The 24,499-nt window shown below is 38.6% G+C and overlaps 1 protein-coding gene and 1 pseudogene across 1 annotated transcript; one reads left to right on the forward strand and one right to left on the reverse strand.

The window, feature by feature from the left end:
- Positions 1-687: 687 nt before the first annotated feature.
- Positions 688-16,321, forward strand: wdr97 (WD repeat domain 97). Its single transcript, XM_016481320.1, has 22 exons — positions 688-804; positions 1,081-1,422; positions 2,775-3,025; positions 3,906-4,024; positions 4,228-4,927; positions 5,045-5,193; positions 5,277-5,513; positions 7,300-7,390; positions 7,511-7,640; positions 7,911-7,946; positions 8,009-8,104; positions 8,189-8,344; positions 8,465-8,538; positions 10,128-10,299; positions 10,730-10,813; positions 12,822-13,016; positions 13,162-13,353; positions 13,538-13,659; positions 14,890-15,058; positions 15,144-15,319; positions 15,647-15,708; positions 15,980-16,321. The coding sequence occupies exons 1-22, from the start codon at positions 688-690 to the stop codon at positions 16,162-16,164; spliced, it is 3,855 nt and encodes a 1,284-aa protein (XP_016336806.1). The 3' UTR covers positions 16,165-16,321.
- Positions 16,322-17,245: 924 nt separating this feature from the next.
- On the reverse strand, positions 17,246-23,891 carry LOC107684940 (leucine-rich repeat-containing protein 14-like; annotated as a pseudogene).
- Between the last annotated feature and the right edge of the window lie 608 nt (positions 23,892-24,499).

The raw sequence follows: 24,499 nt of genomic DNA on the forward strand, positions 1-24,499 counted from the left end.
CAGTCTGAAAGAGGCTTTAGTCTGTCTCTTGAGGTCAACTGCATTTTCACACATTCTCTTCTGTAAAATATTATTATTTGTCGTCGTTACCATGGCGATTAAACCAGCGCTATTTCGTCTTCAATCATTATTTTTTACATAAGTAGTTAAAATAGAACTTTAATACTAAAATGAAACAGCATAGTAAAGTTTGTCACAACATATAAAACATGATATCAATAGAGATAAATATATTTCTAGGTACATGGCACGCGTAAGTTTAAACCTGAAATCCTTTAAAATCTTTTTGCATGGCAACGTTTAATATTAATAAGAGAAAGGAAAAAATGTGCTTTGCATAAACTTGTACTGTAGATGTTGATGAGGACCAGTACGAGTTGAATGGACAATAATCTGATGTCTGTCGTTTTCTCCATGGTAACTGTTGCCAACGGCTCTATTCAGACGACTCTGTTAACGACCTTCAGCTCTTTCAGCGTCAACCCGAATAGACAGATTTTTAATAACAGAGCCACAAGTTACAAATGAGATAACTGCCACGAGCAAACAAAACATAGCATGATGACCTTTGAGTAGTAGCTACATAAACTAGAGCTACATACAAGTCAAAGAATAAAAAAATCATTTGATCCCGCAACAACAAATGAATCAGAGGAGGCTTCCCAATCCGTGAGGTGACATGGTGAAATGAAGACGGTTAAAGAAGAGATGGAGACCTCACAGGTTGAGTCTCTAAAAAGTTCATCACCTGAACGAACAAATGGTGAAAAAAACGGTCAAACCTGGACGGAGAACATCGATGAAGTAAGGGAATGTCTAGTATGCTTTAGCTCAAATTACTTGACTGTCACATGAAAAATGTATTTTGTCACGCATATGCATTAATATAGTATAATTTATTATATTATGTGTATATCTAACATAATAATGCGTTAATAAGTACTATAATGAGTTAACAGAGAGCCGGAAATCACCTGCCATTCATTTCTTTCTTTTCCTTCCCCCTCTTCCCACCTTTTTCCTTGGACCTACTCCATCACCTTTTACTTTCACTCTGTCGAACATTCTGCCTCTGTTCAGATGAATTATGGGAATGTTAGCCCCAGCATTCTCACCCATGGCCTTTGTCATGTCCTCCACCTCTCCTGTGAAGAGACTGTTCGTCACGTGACCTGTGGTGAAGGTGCCGCAGGCTTCGCTAGTCTTCACAGTGGCAGTCATGTGCAGTTCTATTATCCCGATGGCCGTCTAAGAGATTCGTCTTTTTGTCAATCCCTCACCATCCGTTATGCCGGCCTCACCTCCACACATCTGCCAGGCAGACTGGTTGGCTGGGGACCTGGGGCCGTTCTCACCGTACTAGATGCAGAACTGAATCCTCTGGTTCATGCTGTGGAGCCCATGGATGTGAGGGTGTGCAAGGTGTGGCTTTAACGAAAACTTTTCAAACCATAGTTGATGAAATTAAACTTGGAATATTTTTTTTTAGTTAAATGAAATGTTGACAGCGTATACAGTATATGTGGTTCTCAACCAGGGGGATGGGCCCCTATGGAAGCATATGGGTAGCAAAATTCATTTTGAAATGTAATATGGAAAATGGCAATGTATTTCTGTATTTAAATTTACATTTTCCCATACATATGTGCAACATGTAGTGCAAAATTAAAATTCAATTATATAATTTACATTTGCCATTTTCTACACTAGTTTTAATATGTAAATTAAAAACGTATTTTAACGCTTTATAAGTTGCAAAATTTAAATGAAATTGTATTACCCAAATTGATTAGATATTTTTAACATGTCCAAGCAAAAACTGTAGCAAAATTATAATTTAAATGCCATTTTCCTAAATGCATTTAGACTTACGGGTAGGACACTTGAGATTGCATTTTCATCATGATACCGTGTGATAATTGTAGCAAAATGCAGTGTGATTTTTTTCAAATGCATTCTGAGCCAAATGTGTAGCAAAATGGTGATTTAAATGTCTTTTATTTTTCTTAAATGCATTGACACTTACACTTAAGACGTTTCAATTGCATTTTCATTAAATACCCCGTGATAATGTAGTTTAAGGCAATGTGGATTTGAAAATGCATTCCGAGCCGATCACGCCCCCAACCTGTCAATCATTATATCAAGGCGGGTCTCGACAACAAGACGCACAATAGGTCAATATTCCCCATTAACCAAATGCTTTTCACCTGCCTCAACATATGCTTCCATAGGGGCCCACTAGGGAGCAATATGACTAAAATGAAAATACATCTGCTTCCAGCTGATTCCATTGTATTGTTTGTTCATACAAGATATCTTCTTGTATGTTCCACAGAAGCAAAAGTCATAGGCCTTATAGGTCTGGAACAACATGAGAGTAAATTATGACAAAATTTTCTTTTCTGGCTAGACTATGCATTTAAAATGTTTTAGTTTCAATTAAGAGAGAATTAAGATATTTAATTTGATTTAAATTTTATTCAATTCATTCCCAAACTTCTTTAATTCTACAATTTGATGATTGAAATTATAATGATTTTAGTTATTTCTAACTTATTGTAATTTTGAACACTTCTAATTTCTGTAATTTAAAAAAGGGGGTGTTTGTGTTGTTGTGGGATTATTGTTGTTGACATGATTTTGGGGGGTCCTTGGAGTCAAAAAGGTTGAGAACCACTGGTGAAGACATCAAGTTTGATGCATCATTGGATCACTGGAACTTGTACTGAAAGTGAATTAAAGAGACATTTTTTCATCTGTCTGTGTCACAGATTTTGGAGCACTCTAATGAGCTTGTCACAGCTGGAAAGGGAAACGTATGTGTGTGGTGCCTCACACACTTGGTGTGTCGCAAACGGGTGGTGGAGGGTTTGGGGAGACAAGTTGTTTTCACACATCTAGCACTGATGACTAGCAGGACTGAGCAGGGCCTCAGAGCACTGGCTGCATATGGACAAGCTGTGGTTGTGGTGGACCTTACAGAGGGATGCATTATTGAGCACAAGAAGAACCTCCATCTAAGGTTTGTTTTTAATGTTTTGTATTAATTCAGCCATTTGCAGCTATTAAGGCCTGTTTACAAGGATTGAGTTTATGCTAAGCTATGGAGTAAATATCAAACCCAACATTTTTTTCTACTCTCTCCTCTCTCTTTCTTGTTGAAAACATTAATAATCCAACCAGTAACATTTATTATTACATTTTAGCAATTAATGAAAGTGCAGACTGAATCCAAATACATAGGCATTTATTCTTGGACCATTCTATTTTCTGATTGATTATAGAGTCCTGCGGTGATAATGTATTTTTGTAGGCCAACCTGAAAGTTAGCATCACCCTGGTTCCCTTAACAAAAACCCAATAGGATTTTTCTACTGGCTTTTGAATTATTGCAGAAAATAAGCTCTGTGACCAGCAAATGTTTATGACTCTTACACATTTTGTTCATTATGATAATCTTCACAAATGAACAACTTCACAACTTTTATGAATTTTGAAGCCTAAATACAATTACCAGAAGTGAAATGTAAACTGTAGGCTTTAAATGCACTACGCCATGGTCGCATGATTTCAACCTCACCACCGTTAAGCTTTCAAGTTTCAGCAATTCAATATCTTGTGCTTGCATCAAACAGAGACCTTATTTTAGGCATTTAACCAAAAACCAAAATGGATTACTCATATAATTTACTTAAATATGTCATCCCTGCTGCACTATATTGCCTGAAAAATTATTGTTTGCTTTATTGTCAAGGTATCCGGTTCGTTTCATTGGCTTGCCAAGGGAGTAACATACATGCACTCAGCTAGCTGGGAAAAAATTGTGATTAAATGGGTTAACTGAAATGGATGTTTATGTAAAATCTTTACTTTTGTTCTATTAAATCAATCTCTTTTTTTAGGGAAATCACAGGGATGGTCTACTGTCCACTTAGGGATATTGTAGTTACTGCATCAGATATGACAATCCGAGTGTGGGGACCAGACTGGGAACTTCAAATGGCCTTTGTGGGACATACTGGTCAGAAAATTAACTTCACTGTTAATAACGTTTCAAAGTATGAGTGATGAGTGTCAGTATTTGTAACTGCATTGTTGAAATTATATTAAGTATCAACAATGTAAACCAGAAGCACTTAAGACCTTTGTCAGTTCACAACAGTATTTCAGTGACAATAGAGTCTACTATCATTATGAGTGTGTGTTTTTGTGTCCTTTCTCCAGCTCTTGTCACTTCTCTAGTTCTGTGTCCTGTCTCTGGCCTGTTGTTGTCATCTTCTCTTGATGGTACTTTGAGATGCTGGAGACCAGAAGTTGGAGACCAGGTCCAGGCTATATCCATTCCTAATGGGTGCCCACCTCCTCTAGTCATGGGAGGCCCAGATAGTGCTGGCACCTTCTTCTCATACTCCACCAACAGTGTGGACTTCTGGACCTTCAACTGCCTCTACAATCTACACTGCAGACTAGATGGGGTCCTGAGAGGTCCTGTCCACCAAATCTTGACCCCACCAACCCCCCCTTCCTTCCGTGCCTGTGTAGTTTGTATCCATGGAAACAGCTATGTCACAGTTGTTGCGGCAGAAACGGGTGAAGTGCTTACTAGATTCCAAGCCAATGGAAGAGTAAGGTGTGCTGATTACTGTGTACCTAAAGAGATCTTACTGGTCCTCACTGAGGATGGAGTGGTAACTATTGCTAGTACATTGACCAGTCCGGTAACAATACTGGATGAGTGGCATGGGATAGAGCATTGGGATTGGTCAGGTGGGCAGATGCAAGCAAATATTGGCATAGTTTGCGGCATGGTCTTATATAATGATGTTAAAGATATACAAATTGAACAGGAAGAATGGAGATCCTTACAGATGCAGAGATCACACAAGCCAAAGAAGATAAAACATCTACATGATGCAAAAAACAGGTTCGTATTTGTGGTCATAAGAGGTCTTTCAAAGTTATTTTTCTCAACTTTTATTATTTCTTAATTTTTTCTTTTAAGTAAAGTAAGACACATCCTAAGCTTGTGTGTCCCTCACAGGTTTCTGGTTATACTGGGCCATTGTGGTGGTTGTGTGTCTGTGCTTAATATGCATTCAGGCAAAATCCAGTTCAGAACTTCTGCTCACAACAACCAAAACATCAGCAGCATGCAGGCATACCCCAACAGTGGCTACCTGCTGACTGCAGGTGCACACACACTCTACTACATCATCACACTGCATTCAAACTGACTTTCTGCTGATGATAATCTTGATGGCTTTATATTGCAGGTGAAGATAAAGCTTTGCTGGTTTGGCGTGTGTTCCCATGTGCTCAGCAGTGTTTGAGTCTCCATTTCAGCGTGTTGTGTGATCTGCCTCCGGTTTTGATGGCACTGATGGGAACCCAACTCAGCCTCGCCTTACAAGATCCTGAGAATGATACTTATAGCCTGGTGCAATATAGCTTAGAGAGCCAAAGCAGATCTGACCAGCAACCCAATGAAAAGCATCACAACAAAATCACAGGTTAGAGACAGTAAACTCTACTTTAGTAGATATCTAATATTACAAAATAGCTTATAATGTACTTTCACATAAACAAAAGCAAGCAAACACACTCAATATGCCAGTTTCCCAAAAAGTGTATACAGATTTTAATTTGTGCTGATTTTAATAAAAATAAATAAATTAACCAAAATGTATCGGATAAAAAATCCTGAATAAAAATTCTTATAAATTTTCATAAAAATCTTAAAGCTGCAGTCCGTAAGTTTTTTTGGTTAAAAATGATCTGAAATCAATATTTGAGGAAGTACATAGCCAGCCAGTGTTCAAAACTGTCGCCTTACTTAAGTCCGATTCACAATGGTAAGCTTATAATAAAGTTTTCTAATTTGAGTGGTACGGGTAGGTTTTCACGGGAAATTCGAGCATGGCACTGCGTCATTACGTCACATTTGGGTTAAACTCTTCTGGAACAGTGTTGTAAATACAACTTAAAGAACCACTTATTTCTAGTCGTGTCCTCTTTTGGAAGGCCAAACCAAGTAGTTTTGCTTTCACAACGAAACACGGAGTCACACACGGCGGGCTTGAGTGAGCGAGCGGCAGATTCGACGAAGGAGTGGCCGGCGGGCTTGCGGCAACCACATGTGACGACTCCGGGCTGGACTCCGCTTCGTTCACGGTGAAAGCCGATCCAGCGATCCACAGCACTAAGTTGATATATTCCCTCAGCGACCAGCACAGATCAGCTCTAGGCATGACGAAGCGGATATCGTCCTCTTTTGGAAGACCAAACAAAGTAGTTTCGCTTTCACAACGAAACACACAGCGCATTCACAACATGGCCGCGGCAACAACACTACAGCGAGAATAAAAGTTACGCCATCTTTTTTTGCGTGAACATTTGGGCGGCGTTATGCAAATCTCTCCACATAGTGACGTAGACATGTGGGGGCGTGTTAGAACGAGCCCTTTTAGGTAGGCGTGGTTGACTCTTAACTTTTATAAAGAATATCTCTTTGGATTTGAGACTTTAGTCTTTGCAACTTTACAGATCTTCTTTATGCACCAAGAGATTGTAACACTCCAAAGAGAAAGGAAAAATTGAAATCGCATCATATGACCCCTTTAATATGAAATTTGAAGAGTATGACAATTAGATTAGACTGTGCAGAAATTGAAATCTACACGCTAATACACACTATACTCATAGTCACCAATGCTGATGTTGTTAACTTTAATGTGAATAAATAATTTGAGAATAAAGTATAACAATAATAATAATCTGAACGGTTTGATGTGATATGAGCTAACCGATCTTTAGATATAATCACCATTGGTAGCGAGATTTATGGTAATGCTTTTTTCCTCAGTTGGTCAGAACAAACGTGGCAACTTGTTACTTACTTGTTCAGATGGCAATATACGGTGAAAATTCTTATTTGGGTCATATTCCAAGACGTAGGCTAGAATCTGTGATTGTGAAGTACAGTAAATATCCACACCGGTGCGGTGACTGACTGGCACACATACTCTTCAGAACATTAGATTCATCCGCGCTGGAGCCGTGCCGACTCACAACCCATGCAAGCTAGATAATTCCACACAGCTGCAATTCCAGGTTTTCAAACAGAGATGGCGACAAAGAGGCAAAACTTACGGACTGCAGCTTTAATTGTCATAAATTGATTGATTTATTTTTTTATATATATTGGGTTAAAATATGACATTGACAGGTTTCATGAGATAAAAGTATATCACACACTGACCCTCCTGAGATTGAGACAGTCTGTTTATGTTTCTCCAGGCCTCTGTGCTTGTCATCAACTGAGCATGTTTGCTTCAAGCAGTCAGGATGGCACTGTACGGATCTGGGATATGGAAAACCACCTTCTTAGGTTAGGACCTAAGTGCTACTTTTTGTTTGTAGTTGTGTATATTCTACAAAACAAAAACAAAAACTTTGATTATCATTGCATACCAGTTTTTGACTCCAAATTTTGTGTTGTTTGTTTTAGAATTCTTGAGCTGAATGCAGAGCCAGAGTGTTTGGCGTACTGTGAGAGTGGAGACCTGCTATTGGGCATCACAGGAGACCTCTATAGAATCCCCCGAACACAACTACTGCCTCTAGAATGCAGGACACAAGTACAGCTTAAAATGTTATCAGATGACATTCGGCTTATTTTAAAAGCACTTTTAATCAAACTATTTGAAGAGCTGTCAGACTCTTGATGTCTTTACCAACACTGATGTTAAAACAGTTAAGAGTAATGGCTAAATAAAAGTACTGTACTGTAGGTTTACTCCACTAAAGTTTACTCTAGAACAAAGGAGGTTCACACAATATATAGTATAGTCTGTTCACACAAAATGAATCATTCATTTTGAATGTATTCACTTTACTCACCCACATAGAAATGGTATCCAGACTCTGAATTACCCAAATCCTGGATCCCAATCATGAGCCATGAATGCAGGTAAATTTCTACTCAAATAACATAAATTCATAAACATCCACATCCTTACCCTTTGCTTTTAACTCTAGGACAGAGAGTTGCCATATTACTAAAAAGGATGGTCCTGAAAGGCAGGATAGGATAAAAGATCCAGTAAGTATCAAATATATGTAAGAGTGTGTGCTCTTACATATAGTAAGAGTGTGTAAGAGAGTCCTTCATATGTTTGTCTTAAAGGACTTTGGGGCAATTATGGCATTACATAAAGATCTGGAATCCTTGCAAAAAGGAGAGGTTGAGTGCAGAAGGAGAAAACCAGCCAACATACAATCCAAACGAGAGGCTTTCAATAATTACCTGGGTCTAATTTACAGGCAACCCCTTGATATAAGGGTATGTTTATCAACAGTCTCCACTTTTACTGTCTTTTCAGACAATATTTTCCAAATAAATCCAAATAAATGAGTTTGTGTAAATTACTGCCAATATCAAGATTTCACATCATTCTTCTAGATTCCAGAAGATATGTTTGATGTGTATGCTATACTTTTTCCACCTAAACTTCCTGAGCTTCCTCCTCTGAGCCCTCCCTCCTTCACCGACAGCTTATCCACGAGACTACATTCTCCTAAAACACAGGTGAGAGTGTGGATTAAATACATATGAGTTGTTTTATTACAAAATGATAATTTTACATACACAATATATCCATTACTAGTCTGCTGTATATGTATTACCCAATAGAGACTTTCTTTGCTTAAAAATATATAGTATTTTTCTTTGTATAGTGTGAATCACACAATAAGGTGACCAGACGTGCCACTTCCCGGGGACATGTTCTGCCCAGGATTTCTAAATTGCCTAAAATATCTAGGTTTTTGCTGTTTGCACTGCGCAGATAGATCGTTATATGACATCAAAGTACCGCCTTGTCACTCAATATAGTTTTTTTTTTCCATTACTAGTCTGCTGTATATGTATTACCCAATAGAGACTTTCTTTGCTTAAAAATATATAGTATTTTTCTTTGTATAAAGAAATCACACAATAAGGTGACCAGACGTGCCACTTCCCGGGGACATGTTCTGCCCAGGATTTCTAAATTGCCTAAAATATCTAGGTTTTTGCTGTTTGCACTGCGCAGATAGATCGTTATATGACATCAAAGTACCGCCTTGTCACTCAATATAGTTTTTTTTTTCCATGGAAAAAATAAATATATGATATGCATAGTCCTTAAAGGGATAGTTCACCCAAAAAATGAAAATTCTGTCAATTATTACTCAACCACATGTCGTTCGAAACCCGTAAGACCTTCTTTCGTCTTCGGAACACAAATTAAGATATTTTTGATGAAATCTTAGAGCTTTCTGACCCTCCATAGACAGCAAGGTTCCTACCACGATCAAGGCACAGAAATGTAGTAAGGACATCATTAAAATGGTCCATGTGACATCAGTGGCTAAACAGTGATTTTACAAAGCTATGAGAATACTTTACCGCCTTGTCACTCAATATAGTTTTTTTTTTCCATAGAAAAAAGGGATAGTCCTTAAAGGGATAGTTCACCCAAAAATGAAAATTCTGTCAATTATTACTCAACCACATGTCGTTCGAAACCCGTAAGACCTTCTTTCGTCTTCGGAACACAAATTAAGATATTTTTGATGAAATCTTAGAGCTTTCTGACCCTCCATAGACAGCAAGGTTCCTACCACGATCAAGGCACAGAAATGTAGTAAGGACATCATTAAAATGGTCCATGTGACATCAGTGGCTAAACAGTGATTTTACAAAGCTATGAGAATACTTTTTGTGCGCAAAGAAAACAAAAATAATGACTTTATTCTTGATTTCTTCTCTCGTTAATAATGGAGGAAGACTGTCCCAGAGGAGAAGAAATCGTTGAATAAAGTTATTTTTGTTTTCTTCGTGCACAAAAAATCTTAATTTGTGTTCTGAAGATGAACAAAGGTCTTACAGGTTTGGATCGACGCGAGGGTGATTAATTAATGACAGAATTTTCATTTTTTACGTGAACTATCCCTTTAAGTTCCTTAAAAATATCTTTATCAGGTTTTGAACAACATACAATTCTGGCTTTGTGTGAATGCACAGTGTGTACGCAGAGGGGAGAAATAACTGAATAAATAATGGAATGTTTTTTTCCCGCTTGTCATAAGCAGAGCGAACTAGATGAAGTGCAACGCTTGTATAATGAAGAGGAGGAGAAGAAGAAGAAGAAGAGGGAAGAGGCTCACATGCATCTCACACCCATCGTAAAGACTCCATCAACACAGAAGAGCCCTCTTCCACCTTCACCAGTGGCAGAGACACTCATATACCCTGTTCGGATGTTTTTTGTGTTTATGTTCATTCTAGTCACATGTATTTGAGTAATATGACATAAATCATGTAGGGATTGACTAAGTTGCGTAAAGGTGTGGTTACATAAGCGGAATTTTGCAGGCTATAAATCAATTCAACTTTATTTCCAGACTCAAGGTCCATTAGCAAGAAACACACAGTACAAACCAGTACAATACACATTTAAAAAGACATTTAGGGGACTGATATCTCACTTCAGTAAGCCTGGGATTTGACAACAACATAATAATATTATTATGTGAATCATCCAACCGACAAATTTATACATCAAATTTCTCATTAAAGCAGGGAATGATTGTACTCTTGCCTTACAGAATAAATCACTTGCATTTTAAGAATGGAATGCTATCACATAACCTCTTCATCTTGTACTCTCTCTTATGTTTACAGCCACAAAAACCCCTTCCACCAATAAAGAGTCCTACACCCCCTCTGACTCCACCCTCCAAGCCTGCCCCACCTTTACTCACCTCTGTCCCTCCCTCGCCCTCTTCTGCCCTACCCTCTCCCACCTCACATCTGCCAGAGTTCCTCCTGCAGTTTGTGGATGAACAGTGGTTTCAAAAGATGTTTCCTGATCTGAGTGTAAGTTGAATACAAACACAATGAGCCTATCAAAAGGACTCTTCCGTTCAGACGTACTCTTTATAAAACAGTGAAAAAAATATACACTTCTCAATCTCCTTCTAATTTATGCATCATTCTCATTTATCCTTGCATGTGTTTGCAGTGTATTTCGAGTTCTTTAAGCCCCAAGGAATTCTGCAAGCATCTGTTGAACTTCATGATGACTTGCAGCATGGCTCAGAAGAATAGCATCCTGAATGCATTACTTATGCTAATACAGCAGGAGGTGTTAGACAAAGAATCTCTCAGCACAGGACTGCTGGTTTGCCTGGAAAACTACATTTACAAAAACATGGTAAATGAAATTGTGATATTAGAATAAATCCATAAGGCATAGCTGAAAATACATGTTGGAAGCAACTTCTTTAAAGTTTGGATTTCATGTATGAATACAGAGCATATAAGATGTATGAATTCTCTGTCAACACTACAGATGAGTTTATTCAATATAAGAACAGGTATGAATATGTGTTTTGCAGTCAAGGGAGGAACAGCATTTTGTCGGTGAGCTGCTTAATGTGCTGGTGTATCTGAGTCCTGACGGTTTTAACACCATTGTGGAGCTACTTGCCATTTTGGCAAATAAAGAAGCTGATCTTAAGTAAGGAATATTGCATGTTTAACACGATACAAAATACAATGTAAATGTTTTACAGTGGCCTACTTTAGTAGCAACTGCAGAACATCCCCAGTTATTGAAAAGTTGCTTTCATGTTTGTTTTTTTAGTTTTAAAGGGGTCATTGGATGCCCATTTTCCACAAGTTGATATGATTCGTTAGGGTCTTAATGAAAAGCCTATAACATACTTTGGTTAAAATTTCTCAATGGTAGTGTAAAAAACACTTTTTACCCTGTCAAAATCAGCTCTGTTTTCAGCACGCCATTTTAGTCCATGTTGCTTTAAATGCTAATGAGCTCTGCTCACCCCACCCTTCTCTTCCGTGGGTTGATGAGCAGAGTGTAAACTTCAGCTGCGAAACTTGCTAACAAGCACGTTATTAGGAAAGGCGATTTGCAAAGATTCATAAAAAACCCTTATACTCACCACTTCTGTAGGTGAAGCTGGATCACGAATGATTCGCTGAACATAGACGCATTTAGGCAGATCGGGCATCAGCACATTCCATTCAAAAACGATAGCAACGTTAATCCTCTGCGTCTTCAGCGGCTCAGATGTCGGGAGTAAATGACGACTGCGATGTTCATTATTACATCCAACAACAAAACACCTCCATCGCTTAGGAGACATTCTTGTCTACCCCTGCACCGGAGTCGACACAATGACGGACAGCTCACTCAGGGCGGGTCTAAGGTAAAACACCAGTGTCAATCAACTATCGTGGGAGTGGCCTACGCAGAACTACATCATTCAGACAGGAATCTCAGAACGAGGTGGTCCTCACTGCAGAACACAAGATCCAGGGGGCGTGGTTGGATCCAGATCCAACTCCTCCCACCTTACATATACCTAAACAATATGACATAAATCATGTAGGGATTGACTAAGTTGCGTAAAGGTGTGGTTACATAAGCGGAATTTTGCAGGCTATAAATCAATTCAACTTTATTTCCAGACTCAAGGTCCATTAGCAAGAAACACACAGTACAAACCAGTACAATACACATTTAAAAAGACATTTAGGGGACTGATATCTCACTTCAGTAAGCCTGGGATTTGACAACAACATAATAATATTATTATGTGAATCATCCAACCGACAAATTTATACATCAAATTTCTCATTAAAGCAGGGAATGATTGTACTCTTGCCTTACAGAATAAATCACTTGCATTTTAAGAATGGAATGCTATCACATAACCTCTTCATCTTGTACTCTCTCTTATGTTTACAGCCACAAAAACCCCTTCCACCAATAAAGAGTCCTACACCCCCTCTGACTCCACCCTCCAAGCCTGCCCCACCTTTACTCACCTCTGTCCCTCCCTCGCCCTCTTCTGCCCTACCCTCTCCCACCTCACATCTGCCAGAGTTCCTCCTGCAGTTTGTGGATGAACAGTGGTTTCAAAAGATGTTTCCTGATCTGAGTGTAAGTTGAATACAAACACAATGAGCCTATCAAAAGGACTCTTCCGTTCAGACGTACTCTTTATAAAACAGTGAAAAAAATATACACTTCTCAATCTCCTTCTAATTTATGCATCATTCTCATTTATCCTTGCATGTGTTTGCAGTGTATTTCGAGTTCTTTAAGCCCCAAGGAATTCTGCAAGCATCTGTTGAACTTCATGATGACTTGCAGCATGGCTCAGAAGAATAGCATCCTGAATGCATTACTTATGCTAATACAGCAGGAGGTGTTAGACAAAGAATCTCTCAGCACAGGACTGCTGGTTTGCCTGGAAAACTACATTTACAAAAACATGGTAAATGAAATTGTGATATTAGAATAAATCCATAAGGCATAGCTGAAAATACATGTTGGAAGCAACTTCTTTAAAGTTTGGATTTCATGTATGAATACAGAGCATATAAGATGTATGAATTCTCTGTCAACACTACAGATGAGTTTATTCAATATAAGAACAGGTATGAATATGTGTTTTGCAGTCAAGGGAGGAACAGCATTTTGTCGGTGAGCTGCTTAATGTGCTGGTGTATCTGAGTCCTGACGGTTTTAACACCATTGTGGAGCTACTTGCCATTTTGGCAAATAAAGAAGCTGATCTTAAGTAAGGAATATTGCATGTTTAACACGATACAAAATACAATGTAAATGTTTTACAGTGGCCTACTTTAGTAGCAACTGCAGAACATCCCCAGTTATTGAAAAGTTGCTTTCATGTTTGTTTTTTTAGTTTTAAAGGGGTCATTGGATGCCCATTTTCCACAAGTTGATATGATTCGTTAGGGTCTTAATGAAAAGCCTATAACATACTTTGGTTAAAATTTCTCAATGGTAGTGTAAAAAACACACTTTTTACCCTGTCAAAATCAGCTCTGTTTTCAGCACGCCATTTTAGTCCATGTTGCTTTAAATGCTAATGAGCTCTGCTCACCCCACCCTTCTCTTCCGTGGGTTGATGAGCAGAGTGTAAACTTCAGCTGCGAAACTTGCTAACAAGCACGTTATTAGGAAAGGCGATTTGCAAAGATTCATAAAAAACCCTTATACTCACCACTTCTGTAGGTGAAGCTGGATCACGAATGATTCGCTGAACATAGACGCATTTAGGCAGATCGGGCATCAGCACATTCCATTCAAAAACGATAGCAACGTTAATCCTCTGCGTCTTCAGCGGCTCAGATGTCGGGAGTAAATGACGACTGCGATGTTCATTATTACATCCAACAACAAAACACCTCCATCGCTTAGGAGACATTCTTGTCTACCCCTGCACCGGAGTCGACACAATGACGGACAGCTCACTCAGGGCGGGTCTAAGGTAAAACACCAGTGTCAATCAACTATCGTGGGAGTGGCCTACGCAGAACTACATCATTCAGACAGGAATCTCAGAACGAGGTGGTCCTCACTGCAGAACACAAGATCCAGGGGGCGTGGTTGGATCCAGATCCAACTCCTCCCACCTTACATATACCTAAACCTATCCGTCTCCACCCCCTGATCCCTAAACCTACCCATCTCCACCCCTAAACCTACCAATCTCCGCCCCCTGGATCTTGTGTTCTGCAGTGAGGGGCTACTGCTCAGAACAGCCTGATTTGAGAAAGGGACTTTTAAAATAGGGATTTAAAAAAAAAAACACTGGGTGGATTTTTATCATTATAGGGTGGATGTGTACCACACTTCCAACACACATTTATGTTCAAACAACAATTTTGCATCCGATGACCCTTTTAACAAACTGTCCACCTGTTTTTAAAAAAACAAAACAAAGTGACACCCAATTGCCATATATATGCAGGAATTAACCATTCTATTATTATATCTTTGGCAGGACTTTAGTACTGTGTGTGCTGCAAAGGTTGGGTGTGGAGGAAGCTGAACTGTGGTTATGTCCAGAATTAGAGTCCTGGAACTCCCTGACGAAGCAAAAGCCTAACCAGCACCACAGTCTTCGAGACATGGCCAGCCACTGGCTGCTTACCTGGACCAGAAAGTACAAGGTATGGAGCAGATATCTGATTGGTAGAGATATTTTTGAGGAGAACAAGTATTTTATTTTAATTGTATTTGTATTGTGCTTCACAGGTGCACAGTGGGTCTGTGTTCCTACGCAGTAAAGGAATACAGAGTGTGGTCGCACCTGTGGAGGTGCTCAAATATTTCTGCTCTGTGCAAAAAGGCAAACAGACTCGACCACCACCACCTCCACCTCCACCAGAGGGCAGGAAAGATGCTGTCATCGTGCCTTCAGACTTGCCTAGGTGTGTCATACAAATACAGGGACTCCCACTATCATTTGGTTTTGTCTGTTGTATATATTTTAGTGAGCGTATTTAAAATGTATTGCAAATTTATCTCAAGAACCTTACATTCAAATCCAAAGTTTTTTTCCTCTAGTCTGTTCAGAAATAAGATGAACAAATGTTTAAAGAAAACCAGCAAAATTTGTCCTACTCAACCTCAAAAAGATCCTCATATAAAATACTGAATGCATCTGTGTTTAAATAGTTTGCATAACCAAGGAATGCTCTTTAAAATAAGTGTTGTCTGTGTTTAAAATGATCAGAAATGTATCTGTTTTTGTTTAGACTGAAGCCAATTCAGCGCCTGGGAGAGACGTACAGCATGTCTAGGATACGGGAGCCTCAAGGTTAGAATATATTTCAGTCAGACTTTCAGCATTAATTTGTTGAACACAGCTATCAATCTGTTATGCCTGTGGCACTAAAAGATGTTAAGGAGTTCGTTTCTAATGTTCAGTTGAAGTGGAAATCTAACTTATGCAGAAAAGCAGCCTCAAAGAAATATGGAAATGATTCTTTCACTCTGCAGTTTTGATGTCTGTGCTATACTGTAATTTAGTATACTGTACTGTATCCAAGGTTTTGTTTTATCAAGTCATCTTCATTATAAACCAACAGGACATCTGCTGCCACCATTGCCATATCGACCTGTGTTGATGGATTTCCCACGGTTCCTCTCTCTACCAATGGCTCATGTCACACTTTCTCCATTCCCCTTTTCCCTGGATTTTCAGAACTTCAAACACCCCTCACCACAAAGATACTTCTTCCTGGAACGCTCCTACGTACAATATTACAGATAGTTATTTCCAAAAGCATTGCATTAAATCTGTGATGGACTGTCTCTATGATGCATCAAATGACACAAATCTATGATCAAACTAACTTTATCATCTTGAAGTCTTTTAGTACATACTTGACTGTTGAATGTTTGAGACATATGGCTTGTTTTATTGTGAGGTACGAGACTCGAACCCGCAACCTTGGGTTACGAGTCCGACTCTCTAACCATTAGGCCACAACTTCCCCCATGATAAACTGATCATGATATACAATGATGGCATGATATACTGTTTGAACAACTCTAACCTAATCCTCTCCCTCTACCTGACAGACAGATAGATAAATAAATAAATAGATTAATTGCGATTATTTATTCCATTTGTTTTTGTTAATTATTTTATGGAGGATGTGATGCATCAAGGGTCATTTTGTAATCAAAATATTACCATCTGAACTGTAATCAAATCAAATTGTGAGGGCAGTGAAAATTCACACCTCCATTGCACAGAAGAATAGTTAATACAGAGAGAGAAAATAAAAATATTAAGAATATTCAAGAAAAGTTTTGGAATTGGATTGAATCATGAGATTCGATTTGCAGTATATTAATACTTAAGAAATAAGAAAATGACAGTAAATGTACCAAGACAATAATACTTGTATACGACAGGGCTTCTTCATTCAATATAGCCTTCTGACCATGTTTTACACTGTGCAACCACTGACAGTGACAAAATAATAAAAATTTGTACAAAATAAAAATGAAGTATTAAAATATTTTCCAGGACAAATAATTATGTCGAAAAACTGCAATGCAAAATTACTTTTTTTTTTGGTTGCATGGGAACCCTGTTAAATTCTGTGTCTGTGAACATTAATTAAACACCATAGTCATCAAAGGATAGTTCAACTAGAAATGGAAATATGTTTTTTATGAAGTCATAAAATCATATAGATTATATGGAATGACTTGAGGGCAGTTTTTCATTTTCCAGTAAATTTTCCCTTTAGGTCTTGATTTCCTTCATGAGACATTGAACACTGTCAGATTAAATTAGACTTGTGAGAAAGCAGATAAGATTGAAAAGTGTTTTACACCATAGAACATGAACATTTTACGATTTAAGGCAATAAAACCCATACATTACGCATAACACAGCAAACAAATACAAATTCAAAATCATTTCATGTGAGAAGCTGCATACAATATAATGCTAAGGTTTCCACTAGCAAGACTTTTTATATGACTGTGTATAAGCAGTATATTTTTGCTATTACTGAAAAAGCTTGGCAACCACAAGTAATTCCCCATGAGTGGTTAAAACAATCTGAAAATACTAGTTTAAGCATAGTTTGATTGTCACACATTATAAGAGAATGAGCTTTGGGACATTCACCCCCTAATCATCCACAGTCAAGTCTGGGCTATAGTTTAGAAGGTCGGAGGTCACAAGAAGGTCCCGGGATCGAATTTCAGAACCTCATCTAGCAACCTCAGCGTCATGTCCCTGCCCTCAGACTCCTCTAGCAGAGGCCAATCCAGCAGCTGCGCACTGGAGGGGAGAGCCGGCAGCCCAGGCTCATATTCTTCCAGTGGGTTGGGATAGAGCAGCAGACGAAGAGAAGGGATTCCTGCCGCTGTACGGGCCAGGGAAAGCAGTCCCGTTCTAGAGAGTGGGTTTAAGGCCAATCTTAAGCTACGTAAAGCCCGACAGCAAGACAGGGAGGGAAGAAGAGCACCCAGGAGAGTGAGAGGCCACAACCACAAAGTGAAAGCTGGCGCAGAGAGCTTTCGGCTTGAGCTAAGAGACGGCGCAGAGAGGGCAGGGACGATTCATCAAGCCAGTTCTCGCTCAGGTCAAATTCTCTCAGGAATGGAGCATGCTGGCTGCAGGAGAGGTAGACCAGGTCAGTGGAGGTCAGGCACAGGTATGGCAGCTCTAGCACCTCCATAGGCTGGGAAAGAGAGCTGCAAACAGGAGAGAGAAAATTTAAACATGCCAGGTCCACAGAAATGTTGCTTTCATACGGTTTTGAAAAACTTTCTTACATTTTCAAGCAGGCTGTCAAATGAATGACTCTAAAATATCAAACATATACCAAAAATATATAAAATAGTGTAATGTATTTATATCTCTATATTTTGCCCCCAGGATTCCTCTCTATGATATTAGTTTTATCACTTCTTTTTCTACATGCTGGTCAAATCTTATGAATTTTGTTGGTTGGAACACATAACTTGTTAAAACAAACGTTTGTTAAAACATTTTTGTTATTATTAGAAATATGTTTTCCCCAAAAATATCTACTGAGGCTTTTTTCATTGTAATATAATAACAAATGTATCACCCTGACATTTTTTGACAGTTTGAAATACAACCCCAATTCCAGAGAAGTTGGGACGTTTTGTAAAATGCAATAAAATCAAGAATCTGTGATTTGTTCATTCTCTTGAACTTTTATTTAATTGACAAAAGTACAAAGAAAAGATTTCCAAAGTTTTCACTGACCAACGTAAATGTATTTTGTAAATATGAACAAATGTTGTTTTTGATGGCTGCAACGTTCCAAAAAAGTTGCGACAGAGGCAAAATAAAAGTGAAAAGGCTATAGAATATCCACGTTAAACTGTTTTGAAACAGTTCACAGTAAGCAGGTGAATTGGTAATAGGTCAAGGTATCATGTTTGGGTATAAAAGGAGCATCTCAGTCTTTGCAAGCAAAGCTGGATCATGGCTCATCACTTTGTGCCAAATTTCACGAGAGAAGTGTCAAACAAATCAAAAATCACATTTCGCAATGCAAAGTTGCAAAGAATTTAGGTCTATCACCAAGTACCATACATAATATTGTGAAAAGATTCAGGGAATCCAGAGAAATCACAGTACATGTAGGGCAACGCAGGAAAAGGTAGTCAAAAAGACAGTGAAAATGTGTGCTGTACTCAGATGAGTCCACAATTTTAACTTGTTTCCGGGAAAAATGGATTTCGAGTTCTCAGTCCCAAAGACCAAAGGGACCATCCAGACTTTCATTAGTGACAGAAGCGAAAGCAAACATCTGTCACGGTATGGGGGTGCAGCAGAGCAAACAGCATGGGTGACTGTAATATGTGCAAGGGTACCATTGACATGGAGGCATATACTGGGATTGTACAGAGATATATACTGTCATGGGAAGTCCATGGTTGTTATATCAACACAATGCCAGCTCTCATTCTGCATGTGCTACAACAGCATGGTTTCGTAGATAGGGTGAATGTGCTAGACTGGCCAGCAGATCTGTCTCCTACTTAAAATGTATGGCTCATCATGAAAAGGAGAATCAGACAACAACAATCACAGACAGTGGAGCTTCTGAAGTCTTGTATCAAGCCAGATTGGACACAAATTTTGCTTGCAGAACTTTAACAATTACAGTATCCTCAATTCCTGATTGTTGTTGATGTGACCGTGTTAAACATGCCTCTGCCCCCAACTTTTTTGGAATGTGTTGCAGCCATCAAAATTTGTTCATATTTACAAAATACATTTACGTTGGTCAGTGAAAACTTTGAAAATATTTTCTTTGTACTTGTCAAGTACATAAAAGTTAAAGAGAATGAACAAATCACAGATTCTTGATTTTATTGCATTTTACAAAATGTCCCAACTTCTCTGGAATTGGGGTTGTAATTGTAATTACAATTTTATATACATTTAATTAATTTAAAAAATAATTTGCCTTTTGGCCTGCTTAATGCTTAGTTGGGACACTTAATATTCAGTAATATCATTGCAGCAAATCGAAGTAAATCACATAAAGCTGATTTACTGCTGAATCGAATTTGTTTATAATTGATTAATTTTACAACATCGACATGAACTGGATTTAATCAACATTAAACTGACAAGCTGGACAACAAAACTACTGTCTTCAGTTAAGCTGCTTATCACTGAATTGAACTTCATAATAAATAATTGATAAACTTTACGCAGTTATTAAACTGAAGTGATTAAACACTGAACTGTCTGGAGCTGAATAATCTTTAGTCTTTTTAGAGCTGCTTTACAGCAGAATTTGGATTTGTCATTATTTTGATGAAGTTTGCATCTCTGATTCTGTTTCCTCCCTGTTTAATACTCTGAAAATGTTTTGAAACAATTTCTGTTGTATAAAGCATTAAATAAAAAGGTGACTTGAAATCAGGAATTTAAAATATTAAAATCCTTACAGATTAGGTTTATTCATGATTGCATGTATTAATTGCATTTTATGAATAAATTAATAGATCTGGACCAAAAAATGTTCTTACTAAAATAATGAAGTGTATGTGTTGTAGGAGTGTATGAGTGGACTTGATAAACACAGCTGTTTAATCCGCGTGTATGAATGTACCTGAGCAGCAAGCGCAGGTGTCCTGGCAGTCGGAGTTCAGTCAGGCATAATCTCTTTAGTCTCTTCAGTGAACCCAGTCCTTTAGACATGTCCTGAAGTGCCCCATGCTGGCCAGGCTGTGTGCGCTGTAAATCCAAGTTACAGTAATGCAATCTCAGAGAGTGCAGCTGAGGAAAGGGAGCTAAAAGTGGAAGCAGCATAGCCAGGCCTGACACCCCAAGGCTGGAGTAGCGGATGTCCACACCGAGGAGATTTTGCTGAGGCAAGAGACCCAACAAGGAAGCTATGGAGGGCGCTGAGAGTTCCTCCACGCGGAGGTAGCGGCAGTGGAGCCGCAGTGGGCCCGGTTGACTAAGGGCATCACAGACACGCTACCAGGAACGGAAATTGACAAAAAGGTCAGCCCTGACATGGACCATAACTACCCCACCCCAGTCTTGGTCGCATAAACGACTGTTATTACTGCTGGTGTTTGATTTCCCCTCAGATAAAGTCTTTCTTCTCTGGATCTCCATCCTCCTCCTGACACCCTTTACTGACTCATCTCCTGGAAACATCCGTTCATTAGTTCTGCACTCCATCTTCTCTACTTCTTCCACTCTGTGTCCTCCCTGACTCCCTTCACCACTATCCCCGCACCCTACCTTGCCCCGGTCTCGCTTAATGGTGCCCCGGTCACGTTCTGCTTCCAGTCCTCTTTTTCTCTCTCTTTCTCCATCTCTCCTGTGAGCCCTGGAGGCAGCAGATCGAGCTTGTAGCACCATTGAGCAAAGGGCAACGCTGAGGGACCATCCACCCATCGAGTCCTCAACTCTCCCATCCTCACACTGAAGTCCACTGAGATCCAGCATCTGCAGGCAACACCTGGTAACAGAGGGACATAAGAGAGCTTGTAAATAATGCTTAAATAGATATGAAACACTCAATATAAACCAACACAAAAAGACAAGTGATACAGAGAAAACAAAATGACTATGAAACACTATATACACACAAATTTTAATTTGTGCAGAATATTTTATTCTTTATAACATTCAATGAAATAAACGCTGCCTGCAAGTGCTTAGAAGTTTCTGTTACCTCTCTACAGAAATCTTGGTCCATTCTAGGGATATGCCGGTATCAAATTTTCATGTTGCGATTAATTGCTAATGCTTTTATCACGGTATACAGTATTATCACGATATTGAAATTTAGTTGCAAAAAAGTGTTGTCATAATACAGTATAAAAGGTTTAATAACTTTTTAATTCTAACAAAAATAACTGAACATTTAAATACAATACAGCAATACACACAAAAAATTAATAAAGTTACAAATTTTACACCGATTAAAGTACAAAAGAATTATAAAGGCCGATAGGTATCACTTTACAATAAGATCTCATTAGTTAACCTTAGTTAATGCATTAACATTCACAATGAGCAATAGCTACCGTACATTTGCTACAAGGATTTTACAAGATTTTAATCTTTGTTAAAAAAATACAACTCTTAGTTCATGTTAGCTCATTAAATAACACATTTGCAACTTTTGATTTTAACAATTACAAATAACAACAACAAACGTGTTATTAAATATTGAAATTACCTAAGATTAACGAATGTTTAGAAGAATTATTAATTGGCAGTTTATGTTAACTAATGAATTAACTAATGTCAACTAATGAAGCTCTAATGTAAAGAGTGACTGAACAATAAAGAATCAAAACACTTTCAAACAATAGGGCATGTTGTAGTCCAGAGTAAAATGTAAAAAGGTTTGAAAATAAATAGCCTATTAAGTCTAAATATTTAATTATTTGGCGCTGTGATGAACACCATAGCGAGTACAAAAATCTGAATGGTTATTTCATTTAAACACGTTTCAGAATCAGAAAGTAGCGCAGCTTTGTTTACGGGGTTTGCGGGGTAACGGCTGTATTTTCTGCTGTTCAGCGCCATCTGCTGTCAGAGAGTGAATGTGCTTTCATCCAGAGTGTCTCTCACGCGCTCCGCCATGCGCCTCTCATCCCTGCTTGTTTACATCCGAGTGCGCATGCGTCTGTCACGCAGCATAGAGCAGTGTTGTGCATTTTAACCAGTTGATGGGAAAAGTATTCTTAAAATGCATTCAAAATTCTGAATAATTTGTAATAAATAATTATTATCTGTATTTTGAAGTGCCCACGATAACAATATCGTGCATATTCATTATCGTGATACCGAATACCGGCACATGTCTAGTCCATTCCTTGCTTGAAAAGGCTTCCAGATCACTGATAATCTTTGGATTTCAAGTTGCTACTGCTTTCTTCAAATTCCCCTAAATATTTTCAATGAGATTTTAAAGGGATAGTTCACCCAAAAACGAAACTTCTTCGGAACACAAATTAAGATATTTTTGATGGAATCTGAGAGCTGTCTGACCCTGCATAGGCAGCAATACAACTGAAATGTTCCCAAGTTCAGAGACGTAGCAAAGAGATCGGTAAAATAATCCATGTGGCATCGGGTTCAACCTAATTTTACGAAGCTACGAGAATTATTTTTGTGCGAAAAAAAAAAAAGACTTTATTCAACAATTCGTCTCCTCCCTGTAGCGCCATTTTGGAAAGTATCAGCTGGACGTAAACAACGTATGCTGTTCTGTGTCAGCTGCGTCACGCTGGATCGGTTTCCTACGTTGTTGTGATTTGATCTGAACGAAAACAGCGTATCCGTGTGACGCAGCTGACACAGAACAGCATAAGCGGTTTATGGCGCTATAGGGTGACGCAGAGGAGACAAATTGTTGAATAAAGTGTTTTTTTTTTCTTTTGCGCACAAAAAGTATTCTCGTAGCTTCGTATAATTGCAAATGAACCACTGATGTCACATGGATTATTTTACAGATCTCCTTGCTACATTTCTGGACTTGGGAACATTTCAGTTGCGTTGCTGTCTATGCAGGGTCAGACAGCTCTCAGATTCCATCAAAAATATCTTAATTTGTGTTCCGAAGATGAACGAAGGTCTTACGGGTTTGAAACGACATGAGGGTGAGTAATTAATGACAGAATTTTCATTTTTGGGTGAACTAACCCTTTAATATGAAACTGAACTCAAGAACATTCTATGACTGATCTCTGAACCAAGCGCAAGTAGATTTGGATGTATATTTTGGGACTGCTGTCCTCTAGGAAAGTCTATTGATCTTCAAGCTTCAGTCTTTGCACCGAAGGCAGTACAGTCTTTGCCAAAATGTCCTGATACTTCAAGGAATTCATGATGTCCTTCATAAAGTCAAGGTTTCCACTTCCTGCAAAAGCAAAGCACCCCCAGAACATGAAGGTGGTGTTCCTCTGCTCATAAGCTTTGCCTTTTTGGAACCAGACATACTGCTGATCCATGGGTCCAAAAAGTTATAGTTTGGTCACATCACTCCATAAAACATTCGTCCAGACCTCCACAGGTCTATACAAATGAATTTTACCATATTCAAGTCTGCCTTTTAGGTTTTTCCTGTTCAAGAGGGGTAATTCGGCATGATATCCCAACATGAAGGCCATGTTTGTCTAGTGTTCTTCTTATACTCTGCATTGAAATGTTTTTTTACTCCTTTCATCAGGCCATCTTGCAAGTTTTAGGCAGTAAACTGTTTTTTTTTTTTTTTTTTCTCAGTTGCTCTAATGCAGGGGTGGGCAAACTTGGCCCTTCCAGGCCACTTTCTTTCAGAGGTTAGCTCCAACCCTAATCAAACACACCTGAACCAGCTAATCATTGTCTTCAAGACTACTAGAAGGCTACAGGCAGGTGAGTCATATCAGGGTTGGATCAAATCTCTGCAGGAAAGTGGCCTGGAAGGGCCAAGTTTGCCCATCACTGCTCTAATGAAACATTTTATTAATCTTGATGACATTGTGCTTTTTCTTCAATGCTGAGGATCTCAGCTGTCTTTAGAAACTTTTAATGTTTTGAAAATCTTCTTGTAGCCATAGACTTTCTAACAGCAGGGGCG

The sequence above is a fragment of the Sinocyclocheilus anshuiensis genome, unplaced genomic scaffold (assembly GCF_001515605.1).
Source record: "Sinocyclocheilus anshuiensis isolate Anshui unplaced genomic scaffold, SAMN03320099.WGS_v1.1 scaffold613, whole genome shotgun sequence".
NCBI lineage: Eukaryota > Metazoa > Chordata > Actinopteri > Cypriniformes > Cyprinidae > Sinocyclocheilus > Sinocyclocheilus anshuiensis.